Source organism: Melanerpes formicivorus, unplaced genomic scaffold (assembly GCF_026170545.1).
Source record: "Melanerpes formicivorus ecotype bairdi unplaced genomic scaffold, bMelFor1.0.p_v2 SCAF_14, whole genome shotgun sequence".
In the NCBI taxonomy this organism is placed as follows: Eukaryota; Metazoa; Chordata; class Aves; order Piciformes; family Picidae; genus Melanerpes; species Melanerpes formicivorus.
In genome coordinates, this window is record NW_027142366.1 from 11,398,684 (window position 1) to 11,426,211 (window position 27,528).

Below are 27,528 nucleotides of genomic sequence, written 5' to 3' on the forward strand. Positions count from 1 at the left end.
GTAGCCAAGGCTCCTCAGAGCACTGACCACAGTACTTCACACCTGAAGCACGGTGACACCCTGTGTCTGAACCATCCTCCAGCCCCCAGCAGACTAGCACAGCTCAGCCTGGATCTTAGGAAGAAGCTCCTCAGTGCAAGGGTGGTGGATCACTGGAATAGGCTGCCCAAGGAGGTTGTGGATATCCCCTCCCTGGGGGTGTTTAAGGCCAGGCTGGATGAGGCCTTGGGCAGCTGAGTCCAGTTGAGAGGTGGCCCTGCCCATGGGGGGGAGGTTGGAGTGGATGATCTCTGAGGTCCCTTCCACCCTGAGCCATTCCAGGATGATTCCAGGGATTCTCTTGGAAGCCCTGCATAGTGGCTTGGGTTCCTTGGAAAGCCTCTGGAGCACATGGCACTGCCAACAGCCTCCTTCTAGGCACTCTGAATGCTGAACTCAAAGGGCAGAAGACTGACAGGAGGAACATGACCCCAGTCTTCATGATCATATATCCTCCTTTTGGATCTGCTTTGCAGTTCAAAGCAGGAAGGACATTAATCTCCATTAAGCTACCTTTGAACTGAAAATGTGACCTGCAGGCCAGGCTGTCTGTAGCCACAGGGCATCTTCAGTGTACAAAACATCCCACAATTGCTTTATTATACCCCACAGGGCAGGCCAGAAAGCGAGGCTATTGTAGAAGCCTTTCCAGCAGTGAATTCTGGCCCTTGTCTTCAGGCAGGAACACATCTAGCTGAGATACTTGGGAGCACTGCACTTCAGAAAAGAGAAATGAAAAGCTGTGGTGATCCCAGGTCAAAGCTGGAGCTAAATATAAAAGAAGAACACTATGAAGCCTGGTTAGAAAGTGAACAGTGCCCTGCTTTTTCAGCTCTTTAGTTAGATAAGAGCCTCCCTCCCCTCCACAAGCCCCCAAGAGCAAACAAACAAGTGAGTAAATTCTTCCACTTGGGTGTAGCCAGTCTGCTCCCTGCCTGGGAAAGCCTTGCTTGCAAAATTGTTTTGGCAACCAGCAGCAGGATTTTTGGCTTTCACTCCATGTCACTATTCTGCAGCTACCCAGGAAAGCAGAGAAGCCTTTGAAGGCTCTCAAGGTGCCTTAACTTCCTTTGTGCTCTTGAATTGTTGACATCTGTGCAGAGATGGAAGCTGTCAAAATGGAAGTGCTGTCAAACTGAGCAGGGATTTATGGTTCACATAAAACAGTTGGGGAAGAACAAAATGGGCTGGGGTGGAAGGGACCCCAAAGCTCATTCAGTTCCAACCCCCCTGCCATGGGCAGGGACACCTCCCAGCAGCCCAGCTTGCTCAAGGCCTCATCCAGCCTGGCCTTGAACACCTCCAGGCAGGAGGCAGCCACAACCTCCCTGGGCAGCCTGTGCCAGTGTCTCCCCACCCTCACTCTCAAGCATTTCTTCCTAATCTCCTGTCTCAAGCTCTCCTCTTCAAGCTCCAAGCCCTTGCCCCTCATCCTGTCACTCCAAGCCCTTGCCAAAAGTCCCGCCCCAGCTCTCCTGCAGCCCCTTCAGGTACTGGCAGGATGCTCTAAGGTCTCCCTGGAGTCTTCTCTTCTCCAGGCTGAACAGTCCCAACTCTCTCAGCCTGTGCCCATAGGGGAGGTTCTACAGCCCCCTGGTCATCTTGGTGGCCTCCTCTGGACCTCTTCCTGCAGCTCCATGTCCCTCTTGTGCTGGGGGCACCAGAACTGGATGCAGTGCTCCAGGTGATCTCCCCAGAGCAGAACAGAGGGGCAGAATCACCTCTCTCATCCTGCTGGTCTCACAGATGGTCCAGGTCAGCTCATTTCACCATGACTCAAGATGATTTCATGCATTTGTGCTGATTTCAAGTTTTCAGGCTGCTCCTCTCTCTCATCCCCTACTTTAATCTCAACAGCTGGAGAGCTGTGAACCAAAAAGTCCTGACATCATCTGCCTGGCTTCCATGTTTCATGTGGAGCCCTGAGCTGAAGCATTCTGAGACACTCTGTAATCCATCTGGACTAACCACCATCCCATGAGGAGAATCTCATGAGGTTCAATAAGGCAAAGGGCAAGGTCCTGTACCCAGGCTGGGGCAACCCTTGACAGCAAATTCAGCCTGGGGGAGTGGTGGTCAAGAAGCTGGACATGAGCCAGCAATGTGCACTTGCAGCCCAGAAGGGCAATAGCAGCCTGGGCTGCATCCAAAGATGCATGACCAGCAGGGCAAGAGAGGTGAGCCTGCCCTTCTGCTCTGGGGAGACCTCAGCTGAGTGCTGTGTCCAGCTCTAGCACCCTCAATACAAGGAGGACATGGACCTGTGGGAGAAGGTCCAGAGGAGGCCACAAAGATGACCAGAGGGCTGGAAAACCTCTGCTATGGGGGCAGGCTGAGAAAGTTGGGGCTCTTCAGCCTGGAGAGGAGAAGGCTCCAGGGAGACCCTAGAGCTGCATTTCAGTATCTGAAGGGGACCTACAGGAAGGTGGGAAGGGGCTGGTCAGAAGGGCCTGTGGGGATAGGATGAGGGGCAACAGTTTGAAAGCGGAGCAGGGCAGGTTTAGGTTGGGCATCAGGAAGAAGTTCTGCACAATGAGGGTGGTGAGACACGGGAACAGGCTGCCCAGGGGTGTGGTTGAGGCTCCATTCCTGGTAACATTCAAGAACATACTTCATGTGGTCCTGGGCAGCCTGATCCAGTTGGAAGTGGCCCTGCTGAGTGCAGGGGGGTTGGGACAAGATGACCTTGGAGGGTCCCTTCCAACCCAATGCAGCCTGTGAATCACCCAGGAGGTGCCATGGAGCAGCCAGCCTGGTTTCCCTCTCCCCACTTTATGCTCTGCCATGGCTCTTAAGCCTTTCACAAGGTGACCAGAGGAAGGAAACTCTGCAGAACGAGTCTGGAGTCCAGCCTGTTCCCTGTCACCAGTCAACCTTGTTAATCCACCAGCCACAGCTAGAACTGCCCCCTGAGAGCTGCAGAGCTGAGGAGAGACTTCCCCCAAGATGACAACTCTGCAAACAACTCAGCTGTCAGCCTGGCAAGTCTGAGAACAGACTCCCCAAGTCAAACATTTGGACACATACTTCAGCCTCACAGGCAAAAACCTCTTGCCATTATCTTGTAGCCAGCACTTGGCACGTTTGCTGGCAACTTCTCTCCAGGCCCAGGCTGACCTCTTCAAGAGGAACAGAAATGAAGAGAGAAAGCAGCTGTGCTCAAGCCTGCTTTCTTCCCAGCTAGTGGTGCTCCACCAGGCACTGTCAAGTCATTGGCACTAATGGTTCAGAAGCTTAATGAGCTGCTTCATCTCATTAAATGCCACAAGGCTTCCTCCCTCCCTTCCCCAAGCTGTACCAGCAGGTTCACAAGCAGAAGGGCCCAAAGTTTTTCCACTCCAAAGGTAGCAGGTTCTGTGTGCTGAGGAGTCAGCCAAAGAAACCTTTGTTTCCATCCCATTTCCAGTGGCTTTCCCCCCATCCCCAGAACTCCAAAGGCTCACCCTTCACAAAGAGCATCACAACCCCCCCCATATCCCATGTGTTACCATACCTGCAGCAGGTCCTCACTGAGCACCTCTGTTTTCTCAGCCCTAAGGGAGGAAAACAAGGTCATTGTCAGGTTAATGAGCAGGTTCAGGGGCAAGGATTGCTACAATGCTTTCAACAAAACCTGTTGGGTTTCCAGTTCCAGTCCCATCCCCAGCAGCAGGACACACACTCAAACCTTCACAGGTCCAACCCCACACCTTGCTCCAGTCCCAGTTTGCACATCAACCTTGAATTGGTTAATGTTGATACAGGGCTGACTGGGGCTGACTCATAGCTAGAAGGCTGCTGCAGCTTCCCTTTGCTACATGTATAAACCAGAGGACAGATAAATTTAGTTCCCCTGTGATCTCTCCTACTTGGCTGCTCACTGCTACTACACCTCTCTTGCCACAGAGGACTTGGCCCTCCTCCAGTACTCTGCTTTCCTGTCCAAAGGCTTTACCGTGCTGCTGGTAGAGATCCTCTCTACTGCATGGGCTTCCTTCTGATCCTGCAAGCTGGTTAATACCTGACCACAAGGCTGCTCATGCACAGAAAGTTCATTTTCCTAGAATCCTACAGTGGCTTGGGGTGGAAGGGACCTGAAACACCATCCAGTTCCAACCCCCCTGCCATGGGCAGGGACACCTCCCACTACACCAGATTGCTCTGGCCTTGTACCTGGCCTTGAACACCTCCAGGGAGGGGGCAGCCACAACCTCCCTGGGCAACCTGTTCAGGGCCTCACCACCCTTGCTGTAAAGAGTTTCTTCCTCATCTCCAGCCTCAGTCTCCCCTCTTCCAGCTCAGAGCCTCTCCCCTCTCCCAGCTCAGAGCCACTGCCCCTCATCCTGTCACTCCAAGCCCTTGTCAAAAGCTCCTACTCAGCTTTCTTGTAGTCTCTTTTTCCTTCATCAGCTTAGCAGAGCTCCAGCAGCTGACCTGCCAGTGGACTCTAGCCTTCCAGGGTAACTTGGGAAAGCAGCAGGAGAGCAACAGTGCCACACACACAGTGCACAGGGATTAGCTGTGTGCAAGAGACTGGCAATGGGAGAGCAGCTGCCTTACTCCACCTTCCCATAGCCCCAGGTCTCAGCTTCCTTCTTGTGCCTAGAAATGTGGTTTAGAGAAAAAGCAGCTGACTTCTGCATCTCCAGCACGCAGCTGAAGCTCAGCCTGATTCCCCTGTGGATCTCTCTGGCCCTCAGCTTGGCTCAGGGTAAGAGAAAGATCAGAGGAAGGCGTTTCAGGAGTTCATTCACCCTGGCTGCTGAGACACAAGCACTGAGCTGACAGGGAACAGGCACAGTGAAGATCTGACACACCAGAGGAGAAGACACAACCTCAACCTGGCCAGAACACACAACCTCAACCTGAGCAGGGGACTCAGGTAAGAGTCACCTCAGGTGCTGCAACTCAAAATGACTTCTAAGAACATTTAGAGTACTTGGAGCTGGCTACCTGCACATCATTAACCCACAGAGCTGCTGAGAATCACAGGGCAGGGGCTGGCAGCTCACAGAGCTATTCCCACCCAGCAGACAAAGCACAACCAAACTGGTGAAGGATCTGGAGGACAGGTCTGGTGAGGAGCATATGAGGGACCTAGGGTTGTTCAGCCTGGAGAAGAGGAGGCTGAGGGGAGAGACCTCATTGCTCTCTACAGCTCCCTAAAAGGAGGCTGGAACCAGGTGGGGGTTGGTCTCTGCTCCCAAGGAACAAGCGACAGGGTAACAGGATGTGGACTGAAATGGTGCCAGGGGAGGTTTAGGTTGGACATGAGGAACAATTTCTTCCCCTTGAGGCTTGTCAAGGCCTGGCCCATGCTACCCATGGTGGTGGGCAAGCACCAAGGCTGGTGCTAAACCATGGCCCCCAGCACCACATCTCTGCCTCTTTGAAACACCTCCAGGGATGGGGACTCAGCCACCTCCCCGGGCAGCCTGCTCCAGTCTTTGAGGACCCTTTCAGTGAGGAAGTTTCCTCTCATGCCCAACTTAAACCTCCTCTGGTGCAACTTGAGGCCATTTCCTCTCCTCCTATCACTTCTTCTTTGGAAGAAGAGACCAACCCCCACCTGGCTCCAGCCTCCTTTCAGGGATCAGTAGAGGGCCAGAAGGTCTCCCCTCAGCCTCCTTTCCTGTGCCAGCAGAAGTTTGTTGCCACTTGACCTATGGCTCCCCACAGACTGCGCCGCGATGCGGAGTGCAAACCTCCCTCTGCACCAAACTGGTTCATCAAGGACTTCCAAGTGACAGCTTGAAAATCCTGCTCCCCTCTTGTGGAGCCAGGGACATTCTGCCCCTGTCATCATCATCATCATCATCACGGGTGGCAGCAGGGCAGCATCCTCAGGCCAGCGCTCATTTAGCAAAGCCAGCAGCGATGATGTCAGGTTCGGAAGTGCAGGAGGGAAGACCTCACCCTTCCTGCAGGCCCACATTCCACCTTTAATAAGGAAGCCAAGAAAGGGCCACTCAATCATGATGGTTTGGCAGTGACCACAAGCATGGAGCAGCAACAGCAGCCCTGTGACAGCAGCACAGCCCCAGCTCCTCAGCCAGCGGGGCAAAGCAGCAACCGTCCGTCAAAGGCAGCTCTGCTGGCCTCCCACAGGCACAACTGGTTCAGAGTCTGCATCTCACTGCAGCCCCATGGGATGCTGATTCCTGCTGCTGAGTAACTGCACAATGAGCAACTTGAGAGAATCCTACAATAGTTTGGGCTGGAAGGGGCCTTAAGGATCATCCAGCTCCAACCTCCTCCCACGGACAGGGACACCTTCCCCTAGGCCAGGCTGTGCAAGGCCTCTTGCAACCTTGCTTTGAAAACTCCTGGCCTTGAAGCTTCCACACTTTCTCTGGGCAACCTGTTCCAGTGCCTCTCCACCCTCCTGGGGAAGAATTTCTTCCTAAGGTCCAACCTAAATTCAGCTTCTTCCAGTCTGAAGCTCTTGCCTGTCATCCTTTGTCAGAAGCTCCTGGATGGTTCCAGTACCCTAAATCTTTCTCACTGTTACTCGAACCTCTGCTCTTATCACTTGCTAGGTCCTACTTGCTTCTTATCTAGTTGGAAAAATCCCTCTGGGATCAACATTAAGAACTGAGTGGCAGATTTACTTGCAGAGAGTGTTTCCTAAGGGCTTTACCCAGCCCAGCAGGGCTGGTAGCTGGCCTCCAGCCCGGAGACCCTCCACTGCAAGCTTCCCCCAGGAGATGCCACCAGCACAGCTCAGCCCACAGGGAGGTTCTGAAGCCCAGGCTGCAGCAGCTCTGGCTGTTTACTTTCCCAGCAGCTAAACCCAACACAGTTCAGACAGTTCATTCCCAGTTGCCAAAGGAGGTCCCTCCAAGCCATTACTAAGGAGGAAGGCATGCTGTGCTCTCTCAGCCCCTCCTGCATGCTGGGGGCCCCAAACCTACTGGTTTGTGACCAAGATATCTGTCCAGGATCCACTGGCACGTGGCAGGGGAATGGGGACCTGCCCAGCCTGCAGCCTCTTGACACCTTCTACGTGAGAGAGGAAGGAGCAGCAGCCTGGGGACATTGTACTCTGTGCAGAGGGCTTGGCACCAGAGCCCAGCACAGGCTGTCCATGCTGCAATGGAAGAGAGCTGCTCTGCTGGCAGCAGGCCACCAACAACAGGAACAGAGCTGCTCCCCCAGGAATGGAAGGATTCAGAGGACTGAAGGTGAAGTTACTCTGCTCCATGAGGCCTTTGCAAACAGTCCCTCTGCAGCCTTCTTGCAGCCCCCTTCAGGTACTGGCAGGCTGCTCTAAGGTCTGCCTGGAGCCTTCTCTTCCCCAGGGTGCACAACCCCAGCTCCCTCAGCCTGTCTTTGCAGCAGAGGTGCTCCAGCCCCCTGATCACCTTCATAGCCTCCTCTGGACCCAGTCCATCAGGTCTATGTCCTTCCTGTGTTGAGGACCCCAGGGCTGGCTACAGCACTGCAGGTGGGGTCTCACCAGAGCAGAGGGGCAGAATGCCCTCTCTCCACCTGCTGGCCATGCTGCTTTTGATGCAGCCTACCCAAGAGCTTTGGGAGTATTTGGGAGGGCTATATTTTACTCTACTGTTTCAGTTGCTGCCATGTTAATGACAATGCTTTAGCTTGCTGTGACATTCTAAACATGCTCTGCATGTGCCCCCAGTTGGCCTCCCCTCTCTTAAGTGCTTTCTTGTACTGTTCATTTTCTTTCCTTCCTTCTCTCCAGGAAGGTCCTCTGGCACAGCCCAGCCCAGCTGTAAGCAGGGTGGGGGCAGAGCAGCTCTCACCCCACAGGTTTCAAACTGATCCCTTCACTTTTTCACTCCACAGCTCCTCCACACACTTCCAGCCACAAATCTGCTCTGTCCAGCTGGGAAGAGCAGATGAGAATTCCTGAGATAAAAGTGTTTATCTCCCAGGAGGAAAGAATTTACATTTCCATGGATAAAATCAAGAGGCTCCATTAAACCAGCCCCAGAGAGAGGGGGAAAAAAATGAAGTTTCATCTAAACAACATTGGAATCCTCTCCCCAGGAAGTGGTGAGCTCCCCTATGTTGGACAGTTTGGAGACTCAGCTTGATGGGGTGCTGGGCCAGCTCATTTCAACTCCACTATCACCTAGAAAGCTTGGACAAGATGGTCCTTGGGGGTCCCTTCCAACCTGAGATTTTGTGAGGTCACACTGGCCTCACAGCAGGGTCCTGGCCACCACCAGAGCATCAGTTCCAACCCAGGGGCTGATCCCCAGAGCAGGTCAAAGCTACCAACCCAGGGGAAATTCCCTCTGAGAAAGTCTAGCAAGGAAGGAAGGAAGGAGAGCAAACCTGCCACGAAGAGCCATAAAAACTTGGCCATTGAGAACAGAAGGAGTGACTCAGTGCCAGTGGCCAAGTGGAAACAGAAACCTTGAGTCAGAGGCTGAGGATGGGAGGTGGGGCTGCAGGGAGGTGATGCCATGGAGGGCAGCTCGCTCTGTGACAACACAGCTCTGCATTCCTCAGCCCTGGAAAGAGTCGGGTGGAACTGAGGAGACATACATCCAAAGCATGAGACAAAAGGAGAGCTCTGCCTTCCCTGCTGGGCCATCTTCCCTGACAAAGGGTTTGTTTGTCAGCAGGAGGACCCAGCTCAGCTCTGCCGGCCAGTGCACACTGAGAGCACCTTCGGCGGCGGGCGCGGGGCTGGCAGCACATCCTGCCGGCTCTCCACATACAATAGGCAGGGTCTGCTGCCAGGAAAAATGGCAGAATCAGCAGCTCCGTTCCAAAACAAGGAATTCGGCATTGGAGGACAATTTCCCCTCGAAAAGGTTTGTTTTTTAACATTCACCAGGACAGACTCCATGGTTGCAGGTGTTGCAGGGCTCCCAGCTTAGCTCGGACGTTGAGCCGAGTTCCAGGAGCACGTTTCCCTCTTCAGCAGAATCTGTTCATTATCCATGGCAAAGAACTTGAAACCTACATGAAAACTTCACTCAGGAGAAAGGCTTGAAGCAGCTGAACAAGACCAGGGACAACCCCAGTGATGCCTTTTCAATAGGGATGCAGGAGAAGCAACTGCTGGGTGCCTGTGGCTGGACACTTAACCGACCGCCACAGCACCTGAACGTCCTGTTCGTGGCACTGTCGTCCTGGGGTTTGACTTCAAGGAATCAAGGTGGTACAATCATAGAATGGTTTGGATTGAAAAGGGACCTCATCTAGTCCAAGCCCAATGCACTCAGCAGGAACATCCCCCACTGCAGCAGGTTGCTCAGAGCCTTGTCCAGACTGACCTTGAGTACCTCCGGGGATGGGGCCTCAACCACCTCCCTGGGCAACCTGTTGCAGTGTTCCAGCACTCTCCTGGGGCAGAAGTTGTTCCTCACATCCAATCTAAATCTGCTCTTCTCTCATTTCAAACCATTGCCCCTCCTGCTGTCCCTGCAGGCCTTTGCAAACAGTCCCTCTGCAGCTTTCTTGTAGCCCCCTTCAGGTACCGGCAGGCTGCCCTAAGGCCTCCCTGGAGCCTTCTCTTCTCCAGGCTGCACAACCCCAGCTCCCTCAGCCTGTCCTGTTGATGCAGGGAACCTCTTCACTTCCAGCTGAGAAGAGCACAATGAGGTCTGCCCTGCCCCTTCTCCTGCCAGCTAGAGTTTCCAACAGGGGTTTTACCACACACATTTCCCCCTCCCCCTATCCCACCCAGGCTCCACATCCTACACTTCTCAGAACCCAGGATCTTTAAAATATCAAAGGATTCTGACATGTGACTGTAAAGCAAAAAGCTCCTCCAACTGTGGCCTTCATGACCACCCATAGAAAAGGTCACTTTGCAAACCCACTTCACTCCAAAGGATTTATTTAGCTTCCTCTGGCAGCCTGGGGCACCTTCTCAGCTTTGTGGATATGCTGTAGGAGTTGGGTTTCACCTGCACAGCACTTTGAAGACAAGCCAGAGCAGAAATGTGTTTGAACAAGTACAACTTCTCCCCACAGAAACCAAGTTCATGATGTCACACAAGCCCCAAGTGAATCCCAGTTTGAGTCCCCAGCATTCACACTGCAAGGGATCCTCGGTGTGGCTGGAGGTTTGCCAAAGGAGCACCCAAGGTACCAACAGCCTGTGAGCTTCTAAACATCTTACAAATCACTTCAGGATGACTGGCAGGTGACAGCCTCCATTTTTAGTACCTACTTAGTATTTATGGGCCACCACTCACCAAGCAGACTTCAACCTTGCTGCCTGTTTCTCACCCAAATGAATGACAGAAACTTCTGCACAAATACTGCAGTGGCTCTCATCATCAGTCTGGTGATGCTTCAGTAGCAGAAATCACCCCAAAGGCTGCTGTTTTGGAGGAGACAGCCCAACGGCTCATTTCCTATGCAAGGGCCTCAGTGCAGAACCACTCTTCAAGCCAAGGAGATGCTCAGGTCACTGATTTTAACCCATGCAGTTCCTGTAGCTTCTAACCACAGAATGGGGGAGCTGAAAGGGACCCCTGGAGACCACCCAGTCCAATCCCCCTGCTCAAGCAGGGCACCCACAGAAGCCTGCCCAGGATCACAATGGCCAGGTGGGGTTGGAATCTCTCCAGAGGAGACTCCCACAACCTCTCTGGGCAGCCTGCTCCAGAGCTCACACCAAAGAAGTTTCTCCTCCTCTTGAGATGCAACCTCCTGCTCTGACCCCATCCTCTCACCCTCCAGCCTTTAGCTCTTGCTGAGCATTGATCAGATGCCCTCTCAGGCTGCTCTTCTCCAAGCTCAACAGCCCCAGTGCTCTCAGCCTTTCCTCCTCACACAGATACTCCAGGCCCCTCAGCATCTTTGCAGTCTCCTCTGGACTCTCTCCAGCAGTTCTTTGCCCTTCTTGAACTGGGGAGCCCAGAATGGGACCCAGGACTCCAGCAGTGGCTTCAGCAGGGCAGAGTAGGAGGAGAACCTCCCTTGCTTTGCTAGTCATACCCCACGTATGACTTCATGTACCCCATGACACCACTGGGGTGATCCTTTAGAAGTGCTTTGAAAAATGGTGCCTCACCTCCAAGGCATCAAAACCTGTCATTAATCAAGATGTGCATCTTCAGAGGGCCAGGAGCTGCAAAACCACCATCCAGGCCTCACTTAATGAAGATTTCTGCTCCTTTCGTCCTCCTTCTTAATTTCCTCTGCTGGGTTTCTCCATCAGACTTTGGTTGCTCAATCTAAAGGCTGCAGCTTTGATGTCCTCTATCTCAGCCATCCACTACTGAAGCCTGCCTGCCCTAATTAAAGGCAGAGCTTCAGGGAGATAATCATCTTGGAAAGCAAGCAGGCTGCGGCTCTGAGCGCAGGGAACCCCAGGACAAACTGCTCACATCAGGGGAGCTGAAATTCCTTCCTAAGTGAAATGGATCCCAGGCTTCTCTCCCAGGCCAGGCAGTAAATTTAGCCATTTAGAACAACCATGACTGGAGCCAAATCCTATTTTAGGGCCACTCCTGGAGGAGCAGTCACTGCAGCGAGGCCCTGCAGAGCCCCAGCCCCTCGGGGTAAAGCAGGCGTTTGGATTTAGCACAGCTCACAGGATCCCAGCATGGTAGGGACTGGAAGAGACCTCTGGAGGCAGACTCCAACCCCCTGCCAAGCCAGGGTCACCTACAGAAGGCCACACAGGAACATGTCCAGGTGGGTTTGGAATGTCTCCAGAGATGGGAGACTCCACCACCACCTCTCTGGGCAGCCTGCTCCAGGGCTGCAGCACCCTCAAGTTACCTCCTTCTGTTTAAGTGGAACTCCTGATGGTTCAGTTTGTGCCCATTGCCCCTTGTCCTGCACTGGGCACCACTGAGCACAGCCTGGTCCCATCCTCCTGCCACCCACCCTTGAAGCACTGATCAGCACTGATGAGATTCCCCCCCTCAGGCTGCTCTTCTCCACCCCAAATTCTCTCAACCTTTCCTCCTCACAGATATGTTCCAGTCCCCTCAGCATCTTTGCAGCCCCTTCCTGTACCCTCTCCAGCAAGTCCCTGCCCTTCTTGAGCTGGGGAGCTCAGAACTGGAGCCAGAACTCCAGCCTGCTCAGGTCTCCCTGGATGCCATCCTGTCCTTCAGCCTTTTCAGCCTCACCACTCAGCCTGGTATCATCTGCACACTTGCTGCTGGATGGCTTAGGATGGAAAGGACCTTAGAGGTCACCTACTCTTTAACTGCTCTTTAACATCTTTATTGATGATCTGGATGAGGGCATTGAGTCCATCATCAGTAAATTTGCTGACGACACCAAGCTGGGGACAGGAGTTGATCTGCTGGAGGGTAGAGAGGCTCTGCAGAGGGACCTGGACAGGCTGGACAGATGGGCAGAGTCCAAGGGCAAGAGATTTAACACATCCAAGTGCCAGGTTCTGCAGATTGGCCACAACAACCCCATGCAGTGCTACAGGCTAGGGTCAGAGTGGCTGAGAGTGGCCAGGCAGAGAGGGACCTGGGGGTACTGGTCGATGGTAGGCTGAACATGAGCCTGCAGTGTGCCCAGGCAGCCAAGAGGGCCAATGGCATCCTGGCCTGCATCAGGAACAGTGTGGCCAGCAGGAGCAGGGAGGTCATTCTGCCCCTGTACTCAGCACTGGTTAGGCCACACCTTGAGTCCTGTGTCCAGTTCTGGGCCCCTCAGCTTAGGAAGGATGTTGACTTGCTGGAACGAGTCCAGAGAAGGGCAACAAAGCTGGGGAGGGGTTTGGAGCACAGCCCTGTGAGGAGAGGCTGAGGGAGCTGGGGTTGCTTAGCCTGGAGAAGAGGAGACTCAGGGGTGACCTTATTGCTGTCTACAACTACCTGAAGGGGGGTTGCAGACAGGCAGAGGTTGGTCTCTTCTCCCAGGCAGCCAGCACCAGAACAAGAGGACACAGTCTCAGGCTGCACCAGGGGAGGTTCAGGCTGGAGGTCAGGAGGAAGTTTTACACAGAGAGAGTGATTGCCCATTGGAATGGGCTGCCTGGGGAGGTGGTGGAATTGCCATCACTGGAGGTGTTCAGGAGGAGACTTGACAGGGTGCTTGGCTGCATGGGTTAGTTGGTTGGGTGGTGTTGGATGATAGGTTGGACAGGATGATCTTGAAGGTCTCTTCCAACCTGGTTTATTCTATTCTATTCTACTCCACCCCCCCTGCCACGAGAGGTCTACACCATATTTACACCCAAACTTCTCTGCCCACACAAGGTCCTTCCCCACCCCCAAGCAAGCAACAACCATTTCCTTATGGAGAGTAAACTCCCTCTAAAATTAGCTGGGTATAATTTGGATGGCAGGGCCAGGAGCAGGAAGCAACACAAGCAATGACTGAATTCACCATTCCTTGCTCTCAGGTGCAGTTTTACAACTCCTCTATGCCAACACAAACTTGGCTGATGCCAAGATGGGAATTCTCCCAGCCCAAGCAGCACTTGCAGCCAGAGTCACACCAGAGCTGGAGGTCTAGTTGAAAATTAACCTGGGCCAAGCAGCAGCAATAAATCAGCCTGTGGCCACCTCCCTTCCCCAGGCTGGCTCTGCAGAGCTGCTCACCTTGTCCCTTCACAGCAGCCTGAACTCATGCCAGCCAGAGTCACCACCAAACCACCCCTCCAGCAAGGAGCAGGTGTTGGATTCTTCCCTCATATGCTTCCCTATAACCTTCCAGGAGTCCTGTCTGGAGCAGTGCCCTTCTCTCAACTTCAGGTACAGGTCCTGACATCCCTTCCCTGCACCTGTAGCTTCCACAGGCAGCTCAGACTGGAACTACATCCAAGTAGAGAAATTAGTGGTTTCCAGTTGTCCCAGTCCCCTCCCTGGGCCACCCCATGGCTGCAGCATCCTGTGGGCAGGGGAGCTGGCAGCAGCATGGGCTAGGCAGGGAGAGGGGAAAGCTGTCCCTTTTAGCCACCAGCAGCTACTTCAAACCAGCTGAAGCTGATCATGAAACTGCACCCTGGGGCCAGCATTTCACCAGCACTCAGGTGACAGCTGGCAGAGCTGCTGCTAAGAGCTGCTGTGCCCTCCCTCCTCCCACCCTTGGCTGCTGCCATCTCCCTTTGCCTGCCACAAGCATCTCCAGCAGTCAGCAGCTCAAAGGACTCACCAGAACTAACCCAACCAGAACTAGCCCAACTGGAAGAAACACCCTTTTCAGGCAGTTTAAGCTCAGTGCTGAGGTGAGACCTGGAAGCACAAGGACAGGGTGGGAACTCATGGAAGGGCAGCTGGGGAGCCAAGGCTTGGCAGCAGAAAGGGCTCTGCTGCAGAGTGTGATGCAGTTTGAAGACCCTGAGCACAGCTGATGGTCCTGGGGAAGAAAACAGCTCTTGAGTTTTGTACACATGGGTTTGGCAGCTTCTCCCTTCAGAGCAGAGCCAGTCCCCTTGCCCAACCACCTGCTGGCATGAGAACTCCTTCACATTTAGAACAGAATAGAATTAGCCAGGTTGGAAGAGACCTTTGAGATCATCAAGTCCAACCTAGCACCCAACACCATCTGATCAACTAAACCATGGCACCAAGTGCCTCAGCCAGTCTCTCCCTAAACACCTCCAGGGATGGGGACTCCACCACCTCCCTGGGCAGCACATTCCAATGGCCAATCTCTCTTTCTATGAAGAACTTCTTCCTAACCAGCCTAAACCTCCCCTGGCACAGCCTGAGACTGTGTCCTCTTGTTCTGGTGCTGGTTGCCTGGGAGAAGAGACCAACTCCCACCTGGCTACAACCTCCCTTCAGGTAGCTGTAGACAGCAAGAAGGTCTCCCCTGAGCCTCCTCTTCTCCAGGCTAAGCAACCCCAGCTCCCTCAGCCTCTCCTCACAGGGCTGTGCTCCAAACCCCTCCCCAGCTTTGTTGCCCTTCTCTGGACACCTTCCAGCACCTCAACATCCTTCCTAAACTGAGAGGCCCAGAACTGGACACAGGACTCAAGGTGTGGCCTAACCAGTGCTGAGCACAGGGGCAGAATGACTTCCCTGCTCCTGCTGGCCACACTGTTCCTGATGCAGGCCAGGATGCCATTGGCCTTCTTGGCCACCTGGGCACACTGCAGGCTCATGTTCAGCCTACTATCAACCAGTACCTCCAGGTCCCTCTCTGCCTGGCTGCTCTCAGCCACTCTGACCCCAGCCACTCTGACCCACTCTGACCCACTCTGACACTGCATGGGGTTGTTGTGGCCAATGTGCTGAACCTGGCACTTGGATGTGTTAAGTCTCATGCCCTTGGCCTCTGCCCATCTGTCCAGCCTGGCAAGGTGCCTCTGCAGAGCTCTCCTACCCTCTAACAGATCAACTCCTGCCCCCAGCTTGGTGGCATCTGCAAACTTACTAAGGACTACCAAAAAGCCCTCCTGAACTTTCAAACAAGACTCCACTTTTAATTCCAGCCACAGGACAGGTGGGTCACCCCCTCACTCAAGCCAGTTTTAGTGGCTCTGTTAACAGAAATCCTAACTCAAACTACCTGAAGGAGTCCTACAAGAAGGCTGCAGAGGGAGTTTCCATGAGGGTGTCCAGAGACAGGACAAGGGGGAATGGTTTGGAGCTGAGGGAGAGTGAGATTAGAATGGATCTTGGAAGAAATTCTTCAGTGCAGGGGAGGTGAGACTCTGGAACAGGTTGCCCAGGGAGGTTGTGGATGCCTCCTCCCTGGGTGGGGATTCAAGGCCAGGCTGGGTGAAGCCTTGAGCAGCTGAGTCTAATTGAGAGGTGTCCCTGCCCACGGTGGGGAGGTTAGAGTGGCTGATCCCTGAGGCCCCTTCCAACCTGAGCCATTCCAGGCTTGTGAAGTCCTGCAGTGTCAGTCCCTGAGAAAGACTCCAAGGAGCAGCAGTGCCTTTTGCAACGACAAAGCTCTGATGGAGCAGACATGTCTGAAGGGGAAGAGTCTAAAACACAGCAAGGAGCAAAATCCACTCAGCTGCTAAAAAAAGCTAAATCCTGGGCAGCTTTCTGCAGATTTATGACTTTTTTTTTCCCCCCCTTTGCACTTTGGCAGCTGTGGCAGCTACGTGTTGCCTTGGGTCAGAAAAACCTCCAGCCCAGAAATGAACATTTTAGCAAAGGTAATGCTGGCCTCCATTTAATCCACTGGCCAGACAGTTGCCTATTTTAAGTTTGGGGGATTCACAAAGCTGGCAAGAGAAACAGCCTCTGAGAAGGAACCAAACTGCACCAAGACAAGAAGCAAAAGGAGGAAACACAGAAAAGGCAGAACAATGAAGTAGGAATAGAAAGTAGGAGTCAAAAAGGAGTTGGAAGCTTTGAAACAACTCAGGGAAAACTCTTTTGTGGCTTTTAATTTCATGGGACCTGAAGTTATCTTAAACTGACTGGAATGAATTCCCTTTAATTTAAGGGAATGAAGGGACCTGAAGCTACCTAAAACTGAGCAGAATTAATTCACTTTAATTTAAGGGAAATTAGGGACCTGGAGATGTTTAAGACTGACTGGAATTAATTCCCTTTAATTTCATGGAATGCAGGGCCCTGAAGCTACCTAAAATTGACCAGGATTAATTCCCCTTAAGGGAAATTAGGGACCTGGAGATGTTTAAAACTGACCAGAATGAATTCCCTTTAATTTAAGGGAATGAAGGGACCTGAAGCTACCTAAAACTCACCAGAATGAATTCCTTTTAAGGGAAATTTAATTCCCTTTAATTTCATGGAATGCAGGGACCTGAAGCTCTCCAAAACATGCCTAGCAGGCCAGTGCCAGCCCAGGGATTATCCTCGGTGCCTGCCGTTTCCCAGCGAAGCCTTTGCACTGATTTTCTGATCGGCCCCTGATTAACAATTAACGGCTGGAGCCTTTATTGTGTTTCAGCAACGGGACAGGGAGTTTGTCAGGCGGGTCAGACAATGAGCCTGCAACTGAGAGGAGGACTCCAATTACCGGGCTGCGAGGCCCTGCAGACAGCGCCGTGTTTGCGCGTTGCTTAGAGACAAGGTACACAGGAGCAGGGCACTGCCTGCGAGCCGCAGCCCTGCGCCGCCGCCGCCGCTGCCCTGCCCGGCGCTGCCCACCGCGCTGCCCACCTCAGCCCTGCGCCCCGCGCTGCCCTGCCCGGCGCTGCCCGCCTCAGCCCTGCGTCGCCGCTGCCCTGCCCGGCGCTGCCCGCCTCAGCCCTGCGTCGCCGCTGCCCTGCCCGGGGCTGCGCACCGCGCTGCCCGCCGCCCCAGCGGCACACTCGGCTCTCCCGCTAGGGAGGAGCCCGCGACTCGGTCCGAGCGGGCTCTAGTAACCCGCACTGCACTTCATCAGGCTCTCGCAGCTGCTGCTTCCAAAGCAGGATTACCGGAGCCTGCTGTTCCAAGCCCAAACCTCAGGGCTCAGGACACTTAAGCTGCGTGAGAAATCGGCTTACGGCGAGGCAGAGCGGGGAAGGGTCAGCTGCAGGCAGGAGCTGCAAGCCTCCAGCCTGCCTGTTTCTGGTGAAAACCTTCGCTGTCTTGGGCCACACAGAAAGCACAACTTTTACTCGGGGAGGGGCAACGTTTCCTATGGATTGCCTGATAATTAAGACCTAACAAAGCCAAGGGCTGGATCTTGTACTTGGGTCCCGAGCACCCCACCAATAGAATTAACCAGGTTGGAAAAGACCTTTGAGATCATCAAGTCCAACCTAGCACCCAACACCATCTGATCAACTAAACCATGGCACCAAGCACCCCATCCAGTCTCTTCCTAAACACCTCCAGGGATGAGGACTCCACCACCTCCCTGGGCAGCACATTCCAATGGCCAATCTCTCTCCCTATGAAGAATTTCTTCCTAAGCTCCAGTCTAAACCTCCCCTGGCACAGCTTGAGACTGTGTCCTTTTGTTCTGGTGCTGCTTGCCTGGGAGAAGAGACCAACCCCCTCCTGACTACAACCTCCCTTCAGGGAGTTGTAGAGAGCAAGAAGGTGTCCCCTGAGCCTCCTCTTCTGCAGGCTAAGCAACCCCAGCTCCCTCAGCCTCTCCTCACAGGGCTGTGCTCCAGACCCCTCCCCAGCTTTGTTGCCCTTCTCTGGACACCTTCCAGCACCTCAACATCTTTCCTAAACTGAGGGGCTCAGAACTGGACACAGGACTCAAGGAGTGGCCTGCTGCAGGCTTGGGGCAAAGTGGCTGGAAACTGCCCAGTGGAAAAGGACCTGGGGGTGCTTGTTGACAGCAGCTGAAGATGAGCCATGGTGTGTCCAAGAAGGCCACCAGCATCCTAGCCTGGATCTCCACTAATGTGGTCTGCAGGCGAAGGGCAGGGGCACTGGTGAGACAACACCTCAAGTCCTGGGGCTCAGTTTTGGGCCCCTCACTCCGAGAAGGACATTGAGAAGCTGGAGCAGGCCCAGAGAAAGACAACAAAGCTGCTGAAGGGTCACCAGGTCACCTAAAACTGATTCAGGGATTCTGCCCTTTTCTTCCTTGCAAGATCCCCTGGCTCCTCTGCAGTCACTCCAGGATGTTGCTGTCATTTTGCAATGCAATTAACTCCACCAGAAAACAAGCTGGGTCAAAAGAGCTCCACCTCACTAAGGAGAAGAACTTGTGACCTCACCCAGCTGGCGTCGCTCTGAAAGGTCCTTTCCTGTTGAGACAGCAGGATGGGCCAAGCAGAAGATGCACAACTCCTCCTAGTCTGGAGAAGAGCAGCCTGGGGGAGGGGGGGGGAAAATCTCCTCAGTGCTTCAAGGGTGGGTGGCAGGAGGATGGAACCAGGCTTTTGTCAATGGCCCCCAGAGCCAGGACAAGGGGCAATGGGCACAAGGGGGAACAGAAAGTTCTTCCCAGAGGGAGTTGTTGGCCATTGGGATGTGCTGCCCAGGGAGGTGGTGGAGTCTCCATCCCTGAAGGTGTTTAGGAAGAGACTCAATGGGGTGCTTGGTGCCATGGTCTAGTTGATTAGATGGTGCTGGGTGATAGGTTGCCATGGTTTAGTAGTCAGGAGGTGTTGGTGACAGGTTGGACTTGGTGATCTTTGAGGTCTCTTCCAACCTTATTGGTTCTATGATCAGAGGTTCCACCTGAAGATGAGGAGGAACTTCTGTAATTCAAAGGTGATGGAGCACTGAAGCAAGCTGCCCAGAGGGGTGATGGAGTCTCATCTCTGGAGACATTCCAAACTCATCTGGACATGCTGCTGTGTGACCTTCTCTAGGTGACCCTGCCTTGGCATGGGGAGGGGGTGGGGGTTGACTCTTCAGAGGTCCCACCCAATCCCCCCCATTCTGTGAGCTCTTCTGACAGGCTTTCAGCAGCAGTGGAGCAGCAGTCACAAGCTCCAGGCTTGCAAGGCTATTTAGTTCTCAAGGAATAAATTTTAACCAAAATGTTCTAATTCAGTCAACAAAGCAGCAAAAGGATACTCCAAAGTTCCCTCTTTCTGTCTTGTCTAGACAGCAAGTGCTGCTTCAAACCTGGCTGGCTCAGCGAGGATCAAATTCAACCCTGCTGTCACGGCTGGCTTGTCACCCTGGAACAATGAAGCAGCCCTGGCAAAAGGAGGTAATCAAGCACCACAATCAACCAAACTCACCTGAGCTGTGACCACCAGCTGCTGGCAGGCTCTGGGGTCTGAATCCACCACCCCCCACGCCCCCCACCTCACCCACTTCCATTTGCACAGCCATCAGAATGGAGCTGTGCCATGGCAAACGGGGGACAGCTCCCTGCTGTCTTCTGGAGGACCTGACACAGTGGGCTGAAGGTTCTCCTAAAACACCCCAAATATGGAGCTACTTCTTTTGCAGGAGGAAAAACCTTTCCCCCTGGAGACTGTGAACAGCACTAGGAAACATTCCTAACACATTAAGGCAGTTTCCAGTTAACCACAGCCTAGGAAGATCCCCTGCTTGGCATGTCAGCATTTGCTGATACAATTACCTCTGAAAAATGGTTCTGGTCACAGGTCCATTATCAGAACCTAAAAATACCATGGAACTATCTCAGAAATAATTTGCTTTCAGAAATTCCAAGTCTCACATTACAGCAGCAGGTTGAAACAGCTCATTACATCACTTCTACCTATTTCAGCTGACTGAATCATGACTATTTTAGGACTGTGACTCTGGGCATCATCTGGTATTGAGATGATTTGCACTAAAGACCCACCACCAGATCGAGCTAGAACCAAGGAATCCCAGATTCACCCCCCAAAAGGCTAACACCAACACAGGACCTACATGGACCTGATGGAGTGGGTCCAGAGGAGGCCACAAGGATGATCAGGGGGTTGGAGCACCTCTGCTACAAGGACAGGCTGAGGGAGCTGGGGTTGTGAAGCCTGGAGAAGAGAAGGCCCCAGGCAGACCTTGGAGCAGCCTGCCAGTACCTGAAGGGGGCTGCAAGAAGGCTGCAGAGGGACTGTTTGCAAAGGCCTGCAGGGACAGCAGGAGGGGCAAGGGTTTGAAATGAGAGCAGAGCAGATTTAGATTGGATGTGAGGAACAAATCCTGCACTATTAGGGTGCTGGAACACTACAACAGGCTGCCCAGGGAGATGATTGAGGCCTCATCCCTGGAGATCTTCAAGGTGAGGCTTGAAGGCAGCTCTGAGCAACCTGCAGTAGTGGAGGATGCCCTTTGGAAGTCCCTTTTCAACCCAAGCCAGTCTCTGATTCTGTGATTGCTCTGTTCACAGCAGTAAGTATCAGGAGAGCTGGGCTCCATCTCCAGAGTGTTGGTGTGCAGCTGTCACTACAGCACACCCAAGGATATTTTTACCTTCACTGTTCAGATCCCAAACCCTCCTGGATGAACCAAGCAGCCCAGGGTAGTATCTCCTTTCCCACTCTGCTTCCCTGTGGTGTTTCACAGCTCTGGCTCCAGCTACCTGCTGTGACAAGCACAGCGTGTCAGGTCTGGCACAATCATTGTGGCTGCCCCAGACACTTTAAAACCTTGTGAAGACACCTGAGAAACCTCTGCACAGAAAAGTGACACTTGATTTGTCACTGAAGCTTGAGAAGGGCAGATTGAGACTGGAGATTAGGGAGAAATTCTTTGCAGTGAGGCTGGGGAGACACTGGAGCAGGTTGCCCAGGGAGGTTGTGGATGGTCCCTCCCTGGGGGGTGTTCAGGGCCAGGCTGGATGAGGCCTTGAGCAACCTGGGCAGGGGGTTGGAACTGGGTGATCTTTGAGGTCCCTTCCAAGCCAACCCATTCTGTGATTCTATGATCTTAAGGCCTGTGCTCTCCTGAGGCAGGTGCTCCCCCAGGCCCAGCTGCACAGTCCTGACCCTCCCCAACAAAACAAGCAGCTGAAGCTGCTCCAGCAGCTCCTCTGCTCTGTCTCTATGCTGAATATTTTATCACTCTCCTGAGCTGTTTCAGCAGCAGCAGCATGATGAACAAAGCCAGAGGACACCAATGCAAGAGGGTTAATGGCTATCTCCCAATTCCCTGACTTTGGGATCTTTTAGTTTCTCTTCCTGCAACAAAACATCCCAAGTATTTCATGCTCTGCCCACTCAGCAGCTAGCACACAAGCCTGCTGCCCAGCTCTACAATCCCTTTTTTTTTCTGACCAACAGGCTTCAGCTGGTTCTCTCCTGGAGAGCACATTTGTGAAGGTGTCCTCAAGTCACCAACACTCAGCACAATTAAAGCCAAGTCCTTCTCCACATCCAGTGTGTGGAGAGAAGTTTGAACAGCATCTTCTGCATGCATCAAGGGAAGCAAAATGACTGAAGCTTCTTCACCCACTGCTCAGGAAACTCACAGAACATTAGAGGTGGGAAGGGACCACCAGAGACCATCCAGTCCAACCCCCCTGCCACAGCAGCATCACCCAGGGCAGGTCACCCAGGATACATCCAGGTGGGTTTGGAATCTCTCCAGAGAAGGACACTCCACAACCTCTCTGGGCAGCCTGCTGCAGGGCTCTGCACCCTCACAATGAGAAGCCTTTTGCTTCTGTTCACATGGAACCTCCTCTGCTCCAGCCTGCACCCATTGACCCTTGTCCTGTCACTGGACATCACTGAGCACAGCCTGGCTCCATCCTCCCAACACTGCCCTGCACATCTTTACACCCATGAGTGAGGACACCCCTCAGGCTCCTCTGCTCCAAGCTAAAGAGCCCCAGCTCCCTCAGAATGTCCTCACAAGGGAGATGTTCCACTGCCTTCAGCATCTCTGTGGCTCTGTGCTGGACTCTCTCAAGCAGTTCCCTGAGATCCTTCTTGAACTGAGGTGCCCAGAAGTGGACATAATATTCCAGATGTGACCTCACCATGGCAGAATAGAGATGCAGGAGACCCTCTCCTGACCTACTCACCACAGCCCTTCTAATCCACCCCAGGCTGCCACTGGCCTTCTTGGCCACAAGAGCACATTGCTGATGGATCTCTTCAGATGGAAAAGACAAGGGGTGATGGGGACAAGTTACTGCTGGGGAGATTCCCAGTGGACTCCAGGAGAAAATGTTTCCCCATGAAGAGAGTTGGGCATTGGAATCATCTCCCAGGGGAAGCAGTGGAGTCTCTTACATTGGTCAGTTTGGAGACTCAGCTTGGCAGAGTGCTGGGCCAGCTCATTTCAGCTCCACCATCACCTAGAAAGGCTGGACCAGAGGATCCTTGGGGTCCCTTCCAACCTGGCATTGTGGGATTCTGTGTGGTGCAGCTGTTTCAGTGGAGCTCTGCTAACTAGTTGGAGGTGTCCCTGCTGACTGCAGGGGTGTGGACAAAGCGACCTCTGAGGGTCCCTTCCAACCTGATGCAAGCTGTGAATCAGCACAGGGTGGTGCTGTCAGACACTGACATGGAGAATCACCTCGGGCTTGGGAAACTCCTGAGACAGTCACTGCTGGTGGCCACGAGGCCATGTGTGGGAAACACCACAGGACATCTGAGCCTCCCACCCCTCCCACGTCATCTGCTTGTGGCCACTGGGCAAGGCAGGCAAGGCCAAGCCACATCGTTCCCAGGTTTTCATGTGGTCTGGAATCAGATCACAAGCAGTGAGGCTCTTGGAGCTGAGGGCTGAGCAAATACTTACTCATCAATTCCCAAGCTGTTGCAGCCCTCACAGGAGCACCACTGCACCTTGCTCTAGGAGCTGGCTTTCTAGAGAACACCGCACTGCCATGTGAGCACAGCAATGCACACCACCAGCAACTGCTTATTTCTCATTGCAACCACGATGCAAGCTCTGCAAAGCTGCTCATCTTAAGGGTTTTTTTTAACAACCTGGACATTAAACAAACACAAAATCATCTTCTTGAAGGGCTTAGGGGTGCTGGGGAGTTCAGATTGGTGCATGAGCTAGCACTGAGTGCTGCCAGCCCAGAGCCGGCCCTGTCCTGGGCTGATGCCCAGCAGCAGGGGCAGGGAGGGGATTCTGCCCCTCTGCTGAGACCCCCCCTGCAGTGCTGGGGCCAGCTCTGGGGTCCTCAGCACAGACAGGGACCTGCTGGACAGGGGCCAGAGGAGGCCACAAAATCAATCAGATCCCCAAGCTGCAGAAGGCTCTGCACTGTGTCAGCCTTCCCCAAAGGGCACAGGAAAGAGAAATGTGCAGAGCCCAGAGCCTTTGCTGGTGCTGCTGAAGCTGAGAGGCAGTGTCAAAGGGGTGTCTGCTGGCTCTTTGTTTGCTTGGATCTTGGAAAAAACACTGCATGGAACCATGGAGAAGAGTCATAAAGGGTGGAAAACACCTATAAAACCCTGGAGTCCAATCCTTACCCCAGCACTGCCAGGTCACCACAAAACCATGGCCCTCAGCACTACATCTCCAGGGCTTTGGAACCCCTCCAGGGATGGGGTCTCCACCACTGCCCTGGGCAGCCTGGGCCAGGCCTTGGTAACTCTTTCAGTGAACAAACTGTACCTCATGTCCAACCTAAACCACCCCTGGGGCAACTTGAGGCCATTTCTTCTTGTCCTCTCACTTGTTCCTTTGGAGAAGAGACCAGCTCCATCTGAATCTGTCCTCCTTTTAAGGACTTGTAGAGAGCCAGGTGGTCTCCCCTCACCAGCCTCCTTTTCTCCAGGCTCAACACCCCCAGTTCCCTCAGCTGCTCCTTGCCAGCCCTGTTCTCCAGACCCTTCACCAGCTTTGCTGCCCTTCTCTGGCCCCACTGCAGCCTCTCACTGTCCTCCTTGGAGCGAGGGATCCATTTCACAGTTCTGCACTTCTTCACCGCCCATCCAGCAGTGCCGAGGTGGCCAGGAGTTAATGACCAGTTTAGGCTGCTGCAGATGCCAGCTCCAGTCAATACAAAGCTCCTGTGCTAAGCTCCTGACACAGATGTTTGGATAACTCCTTCCCCCTGCCAGCAGCATCCCAGGCATTTGATTTCCCTCCGTCCCTGACAGCTCCAGGAAGCCCCAAGGCCTGCCCAGGGAAACAGAGCTCTTCCCAATTCAGTCTGCTCAGGCCTTCCCAACCTGCCATCGAATTCATCTGCATCCAGAAAGATCCACAGCAATTCCCTAATTAAAGAGCCCTCCAACTTCATTAGGAGGTAAACAGGAAATGTTTCAGATAACCATTTATAAACACTGGCAGCTGATTCTGCTTTGCTTTTCATGAGCACTCAGCCGCAGACAAACAGCAACCCAAAGAGACCAAGGGGAGCAGACTCTGCCTCCGCGCTGGGGAGACCCCACCTCCAACACTGCCTCCAGCTCCGGTGGCCCGGGCATAAGAAGGGCACAGAGCTCTCAGAGCAAGTCCAGAGGAGGGCCAGAAGGATGCTCCAAGGCTGAAGCACCTCTGCTATGAAGACAGGCTGAGGGAGCTGGGGTTGTGCAGTCTGGAGAAGACCCCAGGCAGACCTTAGAGCAGCCTGCCAGTACCTGAAGTGGGCTACAAGAAGGCTGCAGTGGGACTGTTTGCAAAGGCCTGCAGGGACAGCAGGAGGGGCAAGGGTTTGAAATGAGAGCAGAGCAGATTTAGATTGGATGTGAGGAACAAATTCTGCACCATGAGGGTGCTGGAACACTGCAACAGGCTGCCCAGGGAGGGCACTGAGGCCTCATCCCTGGAGATCTTCAAGGTGAGGCTTGAAGGCAGCTCTGAGCAACCTGCTGTAGTGGAGGATGTCCTTTGGAGGTCCCTTTTCAACCCAAGCCACTCTCTGATTCTGTGATTACTCTGCTCACAGCAGTAAGTACCAGGAGAGCTGGGCTCCATCTCCAGAGTGTTGGTGTGCACTGAGGCCCCACCCCTGGAGATCTTCAAGGCTTGACAAAGCTCTGAGCAACCTGCTCTAGGGGAGGATGTCCCTGCTGACTGCAGGGGGGTTGGACTGGATGCCCTTTGGAGGTCCCTTTCCAACCCAACCCATTCTATGGTGCTCTGAATTCTCTTACCACAACACCAATTCTCACTCACAACTTGCAGCCTGCCAAGTGGCTCAAGGAATCCTAAATATAGTTCAGCAGAGTAGCTTCCATGCAGGGCAGGAGCTATTAAAAGCCAGATTCAACCACTCCTGTGGAGTCAGAGTCATGGACAGGGCCTAGAAAATCCTCTGTGTGTACAAGAATTTGCATTTCAACACAGAGAACTAGTAAAGAAGCTACATGAAGTTAGCTCCCTGCTTTAAAAAACAAGGCTCCAAAGTGGTTTGTGGTCTCTAGCAGATTTCTAATTAGTCAGCTCTGCCTGTCCCTGGTTTAAATTACTGCCACAGCCCAAGGGCAGATAGAGTATCTCTGCTAGCACAGACAGAAAGGAGATCCACCCAGTTATCCATCTTGATCTTCCAGGCCTTCACCAGACCCAAGCCTTCCAGAGCAGTTGGCTGGAATTAATCTGTGTGGTCCCTTGCTGATTGCCCCTAAAAGATGAAAGAACAACAGGCTGGGAGCAGCTCCTAGCCCTGTCCCCAGAAGCCTGCTGGTGTAGAACTGTTGGATAGAAACGAGTCTCATTAATTACCTGCCTGCTGCTCTGTAAACAGCCTGATCCCAGCTCCTCTGCTGGCTCATTCCTCACATGCATTACTCAGCTGTGTACTTCCAAGTGCTTATTAGTGGAGCATCTGAAAGCCTTTAATGCCCATACCTCCGAAGGGTCATTTTCATTAGGGATGACTGCAGCTCTACAGCAGAGCACTGCCCCAGCTTCCCCTCCCAATCTGTTTCTCTTTGTGCTTCACAAAGGCTGGGAGATGAGCACTCAGCTGAGGAATTACCTTGTTGCCATCACACACAACAAACCTTTGAATTTCTGAGCCTAACACACAGCTGCTCTGCTGGAACAAGGAGCTGCTTCAGGAGCAGCCCAAGGTACATGCACAGGGGAAGGGAGCTCCTCACCTCCTCAAATCCATCAGCCAGCACGTACTAAAACATTTGCAAGTCTGCAGATGACACCAAGCTGGGTGGTGAGATTGATAAGACTGAAGGAGGGAATGGATGCTGGCAAGGGGGACCTGGACTGCTGGGAGAGGTGGGCTGAGGAGAGTCTCACAAGGTTCAATAAGGCAAAGTGCAAGGTCCTGCACCTAGGCTGGGGCAACCCTCGACATCAATATAGGCTGGGAGTGATGAGACCGAGAGCAGACCTGCAGAAAAGGACTTGGGAGTGCTGGTGGGTCAGAGGCTGGACATGAGCCAGCAAGGGGCACTGGCACCCCAGAAGGCAAATGGCAGCCTGGGCTGCATGGCCAGCAGGTGGAGAGAGGGGATTCTGCCCCTCTGCTCTGGTGAGATCTCACCTGCAGTGCTCCATCCAGCTCTGGAACCCTCAGCACAGGAATGACATGGACCTGATGGAGAGGGTCCAGGGGAGGCCACGAAGATGATCAGAGGCTGGAGCACCTCTGCTGTGGGGACAGGCTGAGGGAGCTGGGGTTGTGCAAGCTGGAGAAGAGAAGGCTCCAGGCAGACCTTAGAGCAGCCTGCCAGTACCTGAAGGGGGCTGCAAGAAGGCTGCAGAGGGACTGTTTGCAAAGGGCTGCAGTGAAAGGATGAGGGACAATGGTTTGAAATGAGAGCAGAGCAGGTTTAGATTGGATGTGAGGAACAAGTTCTGCACCATGAGGGTGCTGGAACACTGCAACAGGTTACCCAGGGAGACAGTTGAGGCCCCACCCCTGGAGATCTTCAAGGTGAACTGGACAAGGTTCTGAGCAACCTGCTCTAGGGGAGGATGTCCCTGCTGCCTGCAGGGGGTTGGACTGGAGGAGCTTTGGAGGTCCCTTCCGACCCAACCCATTCCACAATTCCATGCCTCCCATTTCACAAGGCTCTGCACCCAGATGCAGCACACACATTTCATGTGTGGAACAGAGCTGTTCTGGGTGGGGGTGAGCTCTGCTCATTTCCACTAGAAGCAACCTCCACACCTGGCCTCCAATGAAGCACAGGCCACCTGAAAGCCATCAAGTTCAGAATGAAGGTTCTTGTCTCCTCCACTCCTCCCTCCCTCTTAATTTTTTCAATCCTAGCTAAAAGGTTCAAGCCATCTCCAGTGATTCCTGCTACAGTTTGGAAGTGGCTCCAACTCAAGTCAGACCTGAGGTGGTCACTGTGTGTGATTAGCTGTGCATGTCATGGTCAAGTCATCAGTTTATTTTGCTGCATTAATTCAGCTCCTGTGGAGCTCA

General features: G+C 53.4%; 1 protein-coding gene across 7 annotated transcripts in view; it reads right to left on the minus strand.

Annotated features, from left to right (window-relative positions):
• Nucleotides 1-27,528, minus strand: part of ARHGAP17 (Rho GTPase activating protein 17) — a 62,611-nt gene that overhangs the window by 31,502 nt on the left and 3,581 nt on the right. For all 7 annotated transcript variants that reach the window (XM_068147027.1, XM_068147026.1, XM_068147022.1 and 4 more), the window contains exon 2: nucleotides 3,533-3,572. In XM_068147027.1, coding sequence (XP_068003128.1) covers nucleotides 3,533-3,572 — 40 coding nt within the window. The remainder of the gene's footprint in view (nucleotides 1-3,532; nucleotides 3,573-27,528) is intronic.